The sequence below is a fragment of the Thalia democratica genome, chromosome 5, assembly GCF_965202585.1.
Source record: "Thalia democratica chromosome 5, ktThaDemo2.hap1.1, whole genome shotgun sequence".
NCBI lineage: Eukaryota > Metazoa > Chordata > Thaliacea > Salpida > Salpidae > Thalia > Thalia democratica.
In genome coordinates this window covers 42172229-42184900 of record NC_139169.1, presented here as the reverse complement: position 1 = coordinate 42184900, position 12672 = coordinate 42172229, and the positions used below count along the sequence as shown (strand labels likewise).

Here is a 12672-nt window from a genome sequence, read left to right as displayed (position 1 = left end):
TTTTGTTATGTGTACATATATATCTTTAGTATAATTAGACTAATAGTAATTTCAATAAGCAAAAAACTCTAAATATTTTTATTACTACTTTTTTAAATAAGGAATAGTTTAATCTGATACATGCTAAAACTTTCTCAATTTTGTTTCAGTAATTTTAACATTTATATATATATACTTCTCTATCAAATTTAAGATTTAAACAATTAATTTAGACTATTACAACACACTTGATACCTTAGAAACAATGCAAAATTATTAAATTTTGGACTTGACTAGTTGTTTATCAAAAAAAACATAGAAAAAGCTGTATATATTTGTTCTAAGAATTGAAAACACTTACAACAAAAGTACTATGAACTTAAACAGTTTATGATTAAAAAAGTTTTTTTTTAAATGAGCTATATTTATAATAAATTAAAAGCCTAAAACACATTGAGTAAGTATCTGAAAAACTTCATTATAACTTTTTCTTATTTTAAATCTAACACTCAATACAAAAGTTATTTCAAAAAAGGCAAATTTATTTTTTAACAAATTTTTAGTTATAATTTAATCAAGGTTTTCGTTTTTTTTTAGCAGAGTTTAGATTTGAATTTTCCGGGACATACTTTCAAAGAAAAACAATTTAAACTATATTTATTTAAAGTTGATATTCTTAATCATTGTCGGTTTTGGTTTAATTTTTAGGATCTATCAAAATTTTTGTTTAGGAAATTTGGACTAACAAGGTTTATAGCAAACAAAATCACCATATAAATAATTTGAATTACACTTTGAAGCTTATCTAAGCTAAAACGTTTTCAAGTTTAATAAATTATTTAGATAGTGTTCTGGAAAGTTACACTCTCTCACGTTGATTTTTTTCTGAGCTTAAGTTAGTAGGCAAAGCAAAAAAAAAAAAAACAATGAAACAAAAATACGCCATGTACGTAAGTTAATTTACTTTCAATCAAAAGCATCTCTGATAAATAAGTCGGTTTAAAATTGTCACAAATAATGCTAAGTTTTATACAACAGTCATCAAAAAAAAAAAAAAAAATACAAAACAAATCTACAAAACTTTCAAAGTATTGTTTAGTTTGGTTACGATGTTATATATGAAAATTGTTTCGATCATGAAATTAATTTTATTATACTCTATCAGAGATGACGTAGTAAGGTATTTATGAATAGCTAAAACAATTTTCTTCGTAGCAAATACTTTATTCGACTAACAGCGCTTCGCTGCCCATAAAATATCGACAGCTCTACAGATTACTTGTAGTTTGTGAACTATCCTCACTTACTTACTATGGTAATGTTTCATACATGAAGTAAGTTTCAACTTGAAAACTATGTTTCTGTTTCTAAACCTAATTCAAATTTAGCATTGTCTAAGTTTGCTTTTGCTTTAGATAACTTTTTATATATTTTATGTACTATAAATGAATGTAATTAACAAATAAACACATATTGTACCAAATTTTTTACATGCAATTTTAGGAAACCACTCAGTTACAATCTGCGAAGAATTCCCACCCGCTCACAGTTCCTACCCTATCAAATCCAAGAACCGCTTACCGACCAACGAAAATGTTAGGTATAATAGTTATGGTAAAAAAAAACTTAACTAAAAAAGAAGATTTTCTTTGGAAGAATTGTGCGCGGGTGGGAATTGGAAGTATACCGCAATTCTTAAAATACATCTTTACAGACTCCGTAGAGTTTTCAATATTTTATGGGTGGCGAAACACCGTTAGTCGAATGAAGTATTAGCGTACGAAAGCAGTTGCTTTTATTTATTAAACTATGAACTTGATACTTTTAGATATATGAATTTTACTTTACCCGAATAAAAATTTTTATTATAAAGCTTAAACACTTTTAAGTTAAAAACTTTAGTATTTAATTTTATAGTTTTTATCATCAATACAAACATGGTATCTAAAATGGGAACGGGTCTAAATCGAACGAAGACAAATTGAACGAGGTTACTAAATGCTCGAGAACAAAATTGCACGAATGCACAAAATTACACGAAGCCAAAATTGCACGAAGCCAAATTTTCACGAACTAAATTTTTGCACGAGAGTAAAAATATATAGAAAAATGAAAAAAATAAAGATATTGATAGTGAAAATAAAAATAAAAAAGCAACTAATAAAAATTATTATTAAAAAATATAATAATAATTAAAAAAAAACGTTACCGACCGAGGGTAAGGTTAGGGGTAACAGTAGTAGTAAAAAAAAATAAATAAACTAAAAATAAAAAAAAATTCAAAAAAAGCTACCGACCGAGGGTAAGGGATAGGGATAACAGTGATAGTAAAAATAAAATAAAATAAAAATAAACTCACGACCGAGGGTAAGGTTAGGGGTAACAGAAATAGTAAAAAAAAATATAAAAAAATAAACTAAAAGTTAAAAGAAAAATCTACTGACCGAGGGTAAGGGTTAGGGATTACAGTGATAGTAAAAAAAATAAAATAAGAATAAACTTACCGACCGAGGGTAAGGGTTATGGGTAACAGTGATAAAAAAAATAAAGAAATTAAAATCAACAAAAAAATAAATATAATAGCATAATACAATTTAACCCGTGCAAAAATTTCTCCGTGCAAAAGTATCTTCGTGCAATTTTATCTTCGTGCAATTTTTCCCCCCGTGAAATTTTGTACGCTCGTGCAAACCGACAGCTACCCATCTAAAATATAATAAATTGGAATTATCATAACGGTTTACTATCATTTCTAACTTGCTATCACTTCTAACCCGATCACTTCTAACCCGATCACTTCTGAGCCAATCACTTCTAACCCGATAACTTCTAACCCGATCACTTCTGACCCGATCAATTCTAACCCGATCAATTCTAACCCGATCACTTCTAACCCGATCGTTTCTAACCCGATCACTTCTAACCCGATCATTTCTAACAAAATCATTTCTAACCCGATCACTTCTAACCCGATCATTTCTAACCCGATCACTTCTAACCGATCACTTCTAACTCGATTTAACCCAATAATTTCTAACCCGATCATATCTAACCCGATCACTTCTAACAAGATCATGTCTAACCCGATCGCTTCTAACCCGAAAATTATTAACCCAATCTTTATTAATATGTTTTTTTTTTGTTGTTTTAAAATCAAAATTTTTTTAAGAACAAAATAATCTCAACAAAGTTGTTTTTTAATAAAATTTAATTTGTTTTGTTTAAAATAAAACTAAATATTCAGAAAGCTTTTGTTAAAGTTTAATTTTTGATACTCATTGCTATTGGACGTTTGTTATCCTACGCTAGACCCAGGCATCAGAATCGGGGCCACTTAAACTGAATGACACTTAACAAAGAGACGAAAGTGTATATATCTTAAAATCAAAAACTACAGTTTAGTCTAATATTTACAGATCAACAGCAAAAGAAATCAACAACTTAGTATAATACTAATTGGCTTATTTATGATTTAAAGGAGAAGGTTTATAACAAATTTGGTTTTAACTCCATAATAAGCAAGTTTAACATCAATTCTTTCATCGATCAGTGAGTTCTAATAAAACTAAACACAGCTGCACAATCTTTCAATTTAGAATTAACTTCCGATATCTTTTCAACAAAAAACCTTCTATTAAAAATTCAGCAACACATATTAAGACAATTTAGTAAATTATTTCAATGATTTTAGTGCAGCAATCAGCAAATAGTCTGAACCACGCACTTCTTCATTAAAAAAAGGTTCATGGTTACTTTTATAAAATTCATTTAGAACATACTAGAATGTCAGAATTCAAACAAACTACAAAAGTTGATGAAAAAAACTATTCTTGTTCAAACATCAACCGGATATACACATCCTGACTTTTAGAGTTAGGTTCTGTACATTTGTGCAACCGTTTGGTATTTCATTGTTTTTTTATCAACTACTTTTGTCGCTTTGCTAAAGCATAATCGATACAATTAAAATAAACATTATTGGAATCAAGGTACATACAATTGTAAAAACAAAATCAATTATTAAAGTGCATTGACTAATCACTAAATTTAAAATTTAAAGTCCAAAGCACATTAAGAATACAAGTCATGTAGAACAGTCTTCTACCTGTCATTTTTATAAAAGTATATTCTTAAAAATATTTACCGTCTTAAAAAAAAAAAGATAGTTTCTAACCTTTAAAAGTGTGTTTTATGTACCTAATTAAAGCATTTCCGCGCAAATGGAAAAACAATTTCTCTCGAAAATTAGCACAAAACGGCAAATTTAGCTGAATTGCCGCTTTAGTTTTTGCTACCTATAAGCTTTAAGCCACAGAGGCTTTTTATGTTTGAGTAGTCTAGGCGTTTTTTCGAATACGGAGCTTCAATTACGCCGACTTAGGTACGTCAAAAGTCACAAAAAAGTTCTAAAACTTCCATATTTAATATCGCCCTTCGGTATAACCAGTCGAGCAATTTGACGGTCATCTTAAATTCAGCACGTACTTCAGTATATTCTTTGGTCAATTGGACCGTGTATCAAGTATTCCCTATCGAGTCTAGCGTACTGAGTTAGTAAATTTTTTTTGTATTTTTTTATTTTTTTAACTGTTTAAAGATAGTTAGTATTATCTTTACGCTTTTAAGTGTGTTGTAAGTAGTTGTATCGTTTTCTAGTGTCTTGTTAGTGTTTCTTAGAATTTTACAATAATTTTGTTAGTGTGTGTTACTTGATTAAAATTTGGTATAACGTAGGTATATAATCTATACTAATATTTATAGTTATAAATATTAAGAACTATTTGTTGTTTGGAAGTTATTTAACATATATTTGTTTGAGTTAAAATTAGTTTTTAACTAGATCGAAAACTAAAGTTATTAGTTTTTGAGTTTTCTAATACTATTAAAGTTATTTAATACTTACTCTTAGGGTGCTAATTTAAATCGATTTTGCCACGAAGACCTTATTATAACCTTTTAGTATAAGTTAAAATACGAGTTTTAAATTAAGTAGCACTTATACGATTACTTAGTTCTCGTAGCGCATTAATGATATTATAACATTTAACTTCCCTATTTCGCTCCCCTAACATGTCCTTTACCCCTCGTAACCATTATAGACCTTTTAGTTATAATGACCCTACCTCAGATCTTAATTATATTAGGTCAGATGGTTATAGTCAAATAAATATCTATCAAAAATATTGAAAAAACGGTTTATTATTTACAGAGGAAAGGCGCTGCTAATAAAATCAAACTATAGAATGAACCAAACTTTACATTATAACTCAATGGTTTATAAGTTAAAAAAAAACATTTTAAATTACTAATAGTTTCTAGTATAAAGTATCTTATCTTAATCAAGTAAACTTAAATCAAAGTTGTTCAACTTTTTTCAAAAAACTTGTTTTGTTTGAAAGCTAATTCCACATTTAAACTGAAAGATTATTATGACTGCATGAATTTTTCGATTTATTTTCGTGGTTATTAATTATTTTGATAAAGTTCAAAAATGGGTTATACATTAATTATAGTTAATTAGTTTTAAAAAGCATTAGGAAAAGTATAAGTCTTTTAAATTCTAAAGATTAAATATTAAGCTTGGATTGTCGTCAACGTAACAAATATAATGAGTTTTGCAGCCGCTAAAGACTACTCCGTACTTTTTCTTTGAAGAGATTCTATATGGTTAATATACATTTTTCAAGTATGGAGACCAGATTGGAAAATTGCATTCAAATTTAGGGCGAATTTATATGAAATCCAGCTTTTTAAGAAAATTAATATCAATTTATATGAAACTTAAAATAATACAGTTAATAAAATTTAGTAATTGTAATTAGTATGGTGGTTTTATTTAAAATTTTCATTATTAAATACTAAGTTCTTAAAATGAAAGTGTATACTGTTTAATAAGTCAAAAGTACAGGTAGACGTTTTTTTAATATTTAGAACCTGTCATTTACTAGAACTTAAATTTAATTTAATCTTCCTTCTTTTACCCAATGGTAAATTATATTTAATTATTAAATAAGATATATTAAATAACAAAGTTAATTATAAAACTTAAGTGTCGAAAACTTAGTATTTTGCTTTGCTTTTTCTTTCAAAATATGATGTATATAGAGCAAAATAAGTTTACATTTAACATGAAAATTTAAAACATTTCAAAATTTAAAATTGCAAAAAGAGTTTCTTACGATTAATAGTAGTAACTTCTTTAAAAAATTCTTGAAATCTTTTAAACGTTATTGTTTCACAGGTTTTAAAAACACAAAAACTTAAGATTATTTAGCGATAATTAAATATGAAATATAAGTATGAGTTATTTGATTAATTCTATAACTAAAAAACTTATAATAAAATAATAAAATTTGTTTGTGTTGTGAAAATCTAATATATGTTTAAATTTCTAATAAACAAAAAACTCATGACATTTATAGAAATTTAGAAGTGCAAAAAAACACCGAGAATAAAGTCAATAGACTTCAAGCTGGCATTACTGTAATGAATAAAAAATAAATATGTTGCGTGTAATAATCGTCTAAAAAATAGTTGATTAAAGGAAACTATACTGTAAAACGTTAATACATTAATAAGCAATAATACAACATTTACAACAGACTTGCAATGTAGTTTTTAGACCGTAATATAAAGGTTTTTGTGTCTGAATTTTACAATTGTAAAGGTTTACTTTTTAAAATTTGCTTACGTTAAAATTATTATAGTCACATGAATTATTATAAGATCCAGCTTAAATATAGTTATAACTACTTACTTTAAAATCCTTCAAAGAATAGTTCAAAATATTGTATAGTAAACGATTTAGTGAGTTGTATATAATTGTAACCGCTTGGTAGCGGTTTAGAGTTGTTTCTAATTAGGGGTTTTTTCTGACTTGTTTACTTCTTGAAGCTGTACCGCGTGAGCGGTAATTGTCTCTTTTTTACTTTCTTTTTTTTTCAAGCGAGTATAAATTAAGAATATCGCGTAATTAGTTCAGTTCGTTTGGTTTCTGGTTCAGTTTTTTAGTTACTACTTCATTGCGCGGACTGAACTCAGTGCCGCGTTTCGCGGCACTTAAGTTTTAATGGTTTCAATCTTGTTGTCAAATTGAGTTCGATTTTAGAATACTTTTTGATTTTGGTTTAAACATTTAGTGTTTAGTTTCTTTTATTCAAGATTGTCGTCTTTTAAAAGAATTGATAATTTGGTTTATTAGTGTAATGTTGTGCAGTGTTTTATCATCTTTTCGTTTCGCAAATTCATTGTAAATAAAATCATTATCACAGATTCGAACTCAGTATAAGTAACTGTTTTGTTAAACCTTTAGTAAATATTAAGTAAGTCATTTTAGTTTATTTAAATCAATTATAAAATAAGCGTTATCTTGGGGACTTCTACTTTATAAATTAGAGCGCACGTTGCGTATTAAACCAGGCCAAAAATAGTTATATAAGTAGAACCTCTATCAGGTAGCGACATAATTAAAGAAAAACGTCTGTTAAAGTAGATTGAAAGAACAAAAAATATGAAATGATGAAAAAAAAAAGAAATTATATGTAGGATGAAATATCAAAAAAAGAGGTAAAAAAAAATAAATTAAACTTATGGTAAGTTAATACATTAATTAAAATTTATACTAACATTGGTTTTTACGTAACACATTAAATTCATAATGTTTTAAAGAAACTAAAAATTAAAATAAAAAAAAATTAATAACTTTATTAAGACTAGTTTGTTTTTGCATGAAATCCAGATTAAAAAACAAAAATAAGATAAACAAGTAGAATGGGTTTGAAACGAACGGGTTAGAAGTGATCGGGATAGAAATGATTGGGTTAGAAATGATCGGGTTAGAACTTTAGAAGTGATCTGGTTATAAGTGATTGGGTTGAAGTGATCGGGTTAGAAATGATCGGGTTAGAAGTGAAGAGGTTAGAAATGATAGCGGGTTAGAAATGATCGGCTTCCCATCATAACATATTTGCTTTCAAGTTTTTGCTTGTATTCTGAAGTTTACATATTAATTCTCTGTTTGAAAAATGTTACAGTTAGACTATTTTCATTTAAGTTATATTAAAAAAACTTAGTTATAAGGATTTGCATGGCAACTGATCATACGAGAAGCAAGAAAAAATGAGTCAGAGGGAACATTTATTTGTTTGGAGCTACTTGACTTATAATGTTAATGCGTTAAATTGAATAAGTTAGTATTTGAATTGAGTACATACCAATGTTTAACATTTTTACATTAAATCCTGTTAGAGTTAGAATTATGGTAAATATTTATTGTGTTTTACTTAGTGTTTTAATTTTCCATACTTATAAATTAAGTTTCTACTTAACATAATAGTATTTAACAAGTTAACTGAGTTCAGCTGACAAATTTTGAAGGTTTTGATAAAAACCAATGTCGTTTATTTTTGTTATTTTTCAAAATATGAATGTTTTTATTCTGGGTTTATTGAATGCCACGGAAAACCACGGTCCGCTGGCAAGATCAGGTCCGCCAAATCTCTGGCCCGCAGTGAAATTTTAATTTAAAAACAACTCTAACGAAGAAGAACATTTTTTAGCTTTATGAATATTTACAAATGTGCAATAAGTTCAATTGTTAGTAAAGAGCAGTGCTTATTTAATGATCACTTAATTAAAAAATCCTTTCAAACAATTGTTTTCTTTACGGCTATCCACGAAGAATTTTATATAAGAAATCCGGTCCGCATAGAAGTTTTTCTAGTTAATCTCCTAAATAACTTTAAACAGGCCACCGGCTCCAGACTTTTGACTAATTTTTCAGAAAATATTTCAAACAATATATGTAGTGAACATTTGTAAAACAGTTATTATTGTATAGTGACATAATAATCAAAAACTAAACATTGTGAAAAATTACTAAAAAAATATCAGAATGCAGCTGTAGCTAACATGATAAAAATTAAAAAAAGCTACAACTAAAAGAAATTCTTTAAAGACAAATTAAGCATTTAATTCAGAAACTAACGATAAATAAGTACTGCTACAAGTTTAATTAAGTTAGTTAGTAATTATTCTTATCGAGCTTGTAAATACTTTAGGTTTAAGTTTTTATTTAAATGATTATCTGTCTGCAAGGAGCTTTTGAAAAAGACTATATACTTTACTTACAATAAGTTTTTGTTTTGCAAAAGTTATTTTCTTTTATAGATAAGACTTTGCCGAACAAAGCAACAGGAAAAATTTTAAACATTTAGTCTTTTACATTGAAATTTATGATGTGTTTTAATGTAAAAAAAAAAGTTAAATACAATATCTAATCATTTTTGTCATGTTTAATGAAATATGTAAGTTAACAAGTTAAAAACCTAGGTTAGCTATCTTTTTCGGTTATTCATCATAATTAATAGACCAATAATCAATTAAGTTTACTTTAAATAGGATAAGGTAACTAATAAATAGTAAATAAAATCAAAAACTGCTTTATAATAGTAAGAAATATGTTTATTAACTAAATTCTGTCTTTATTTTTTATACAGTATATATAAGTTTTATGGAATTTACTGTTTAAAATACAAACTGCAAAGTCATATTTATTCCTGTTGCATTCAGAACATCACTTTCACGTATATTGAAATGAAAAACTCATTAAGCTTAAAACCAGTTCTATGTTTGTTTTTAGTGACGGTTTTTCTATTATTTGTTTACCAAATGGGTGCTTCGGGGAGTTTTAAAGCTCTTACTGACAAAGAGAGCTCATACAAAATGTGTTTGGTACCAAAAAGTATATCCCCAACGCAGTTTGATGCGATGCTAAAAGCTCGGTTTACATCGCCAACCTTAAACTACAACCAGTTTAACAACGGGAAAGTATTGCCTCAAAATAAGTACCTAGAGACATTATGCTTAAAAAACTTACGAATTTACACGAGCAGGTTTTTTTGGACAACAATTAGCTTAACTGAACATACAAAGACTGTTAAAAGAGATTTTTTAGAAAGATACGCGAATCCCGAAATTAAAGCTTGCAAAGAAAAGCGCTGTGTTATTCTGCCGTTCTCGAAAGAATCGAAAGAAGAACTAAGGCCAGACCCTTTAATATTAGTAAAAAACGCAGAAAAAACAATAAACGAGGACAAAATAACACATGAGCTTGAAAGATTAACAACTTTTGGAAAAGAAAACGGAGACGATGACTTGCTAAAAATTCCGGAAGTAGTAGAAATACTTAAGGCAAATTCGTTAAAAGTTCCGAATATAGTCCACTTTGTCAGCTTTTCATGCCACGATTACAAGATTTCCGCGTACCTGACGATGCTGAGTGCTATAAAGCATCAGAAACCCGAGCTGATCCTGCTGCACACCGACTGCGAGCCGACGGGGTGGTACTGGCGCCTTTTCAGAACCGCGGCCGGGAAAAAACTCAGAATCGTGAGCAAAACGGCGCCGACGTCCATTTTCGGAAACCCAGTCGATAAGGTGGAGCACCGGTCCGACGTGGCCCGCCTCCACGTTTTGTTGCAAGTCGGCGGAATCTACCTGGACTCGGACACTCTCGTGATGAGGTGCCTGGACGGCCTGCGAAGGCACGACATGGTTCTGGGGGAGGAGTCGCACATTTCGCTTGCGAACGGCGCGGTGCTGGCTAGCAGGGATTCCTGGTTTCTGAAGAGGTGGTTCCAGGAATACGAGAACTTCGAAGACAAACATTGGGGAATCACCAGCACGCAGACCCCCATGGCCCTCTGGCAGCTCTTCCCTGAAGAAATCCACGTGGTGGAGGTGCTGATGATGCGTCCCAACTGGCTCAAGTTCCAGATGCTGCACCATGGATTCTTCGATTGGTCCAGGCACTACACCGTCCACCTGACCGCCAGGTTCATGGACGAGTATGACAGCAAGAGGACTTTGACACAGTTCGCAGTGTTGAACACTTCGTACGGGGAGGTTGCTAGGAAGGTTTTGTGGGGGGACTCGTCGTTTCGCGAGGTGCAAAACGAAGTGCTGAACCCGCACAATTGGTAAAACTGTTTACTTAATTAATATATAAATTTTACCTTTATACTAAATGATTAAAAATTCTTACTAAAAGTATTAAGAAATGCTAAAACTTAAATGTGTTAGTTCTACTTACTTACATCCATATTTTTATTTTTAACATTTTATTATTAGATTTTTCTACGATTTTGCGAAAGTATTTGTCAACAACTCTTTTATTTGAAATTTCTTTTTTGTTTCTTAAAAAGTAAACATTCAAAATGTTTCTTCCAATCAAACATGTTCCTGACTCAACCACTAAAATATAAAGCCTTTTATGTGCGAGAGTTATTTAGTAAATACACTTAATATTTGCAAGTTAGTACAACAGTTATGTTTTTTATGATAGTTAAGAAATATCTTTATTTTTATAATGGCAAAAATTGTAAAAAAAAATTCATTTAAATTTTTTTTTAGTTCGTACTGTCTGTTCTTTTGTTTTGTATTTTTAAAAGTTTAATATCAAGTTTTTGCTTAAAATAAAAAAAGTAAACTTGAAATACAAAAAGAAACATAACTTGACGTAAAGTAAAACTTGATGTTTATTTATTTTTATTAAAATTTGTTTACTAATTTAAACATTGGTTAAGTTTATGTAACGGTTACTTTATGATATTAAACGTTTTGTTAAACTTAATAATCACTCTACTTCGTAGCACGTAATTTTAGAGTCAAAAGACCCTAGAACCTACATACTAAAGTAATCATTATTTTAAACTTTTATACAAACTTACAAACGGTAAACGTCAAAAAAAAAGTTGAGAAATAAAAAAACATTAATTATTTAGAATTTAAAACAGTCGTATAATGTAGACTATATTGTATATGACACATTAAATAAAACGCTTAAACATATTACTTGTTTATTAAATTATTTTCAAAAAATAAACAGAAGTATAGTTCTAAATACTGCTTACATAAATTAAACTAATAATATTAATTTATTGTTGACAGCTAATTTAATAGTTATCTCCTTTAATACTCTTATGAAACTACTTTTTATACTGTTTCAGTTTTTAAAAGTTAAACCTAACAGAAATTAATAGTTTGTTACCTTTGAAATTAATTAAATATTGAAGCTGAAAATTAACAAAATATAGTTAATCTAACTAAAGTTGTTTGAAAATATTATTAAGCCAGTTAAATTAAAAATTACAAATCTTCCTTTTAATCTTTAATCTTCCTTTTGTAAGATTTTTTCTATTTTATCAGTTTCTTGTATTGTTACCCGGACTAGTAGCCTCACTGGTTTCCTTCGAAATTGCCTCGGTCTCAGGCTCGACAATCTCATCAGATTCCAGATTAGCAGTAGTCTCGGAACAATTCATTTCGGTGCACGAATGTGTGCGTGGCACTTTCAAGACTAATGCCTTTTTTAGGGGTTTTAAGGACATAACTATATAATCTTTATAACCAAATATAATAAAACTAAGTAATGTTGTTTTATTATGTACAAATAAACGCAATGACAGCTCACAATAAGTCTAAACACTTAAAGTTAACAATTAGAAGGAAAACGTGCTCTGGATTCCCTCCTTGACGTGTCACTGGTCTCCGGTCACTCAGTTTCTGGCACTCGACGTTGGTCCGTCTCGTTTACAGAATCTTGATGAACGTGGCTTGATCTTCTTTCGTTTCCTTTCCGTAATCGGAGCGTGGCGATAAAATACAATATAAATAGGCACGATGATATAAATA

The 12672-nt window shown here is 29.0% G+C and overlaps 1 protein-coding gene across 1 annotated transcript; it reads left to right on the top strand.

Annotated features, from left to right (window-relative positions):
• The first annotated feature begins 9648 nt into the window (after window positions 1–9648).
• Window positions 9649–10962, top strand: LOC145836554 (uncharacterized). Its single transcript, XM_082944348.1, has one exon. The coding sequence runs from the start codon at window positions 9649–9651 to the stop codon at window positions 10960–10962; it is 1314 nt and encodes a 437-aa protein (XP_082800474.1).
• The last annotated feature ends 1710 nt before the right edge of the window (window positions 10963–12672 follow it).

Excerpts from the sequence above, each read along its gene's own strand:
- LOC145836554 (XM_082944348.1), top strand. The coding sequence starts at position 9,649 with ATGGGTGCTTCGGGGAGTTTTAAAGCTCTTACTGACAAAGAGAGCTCA.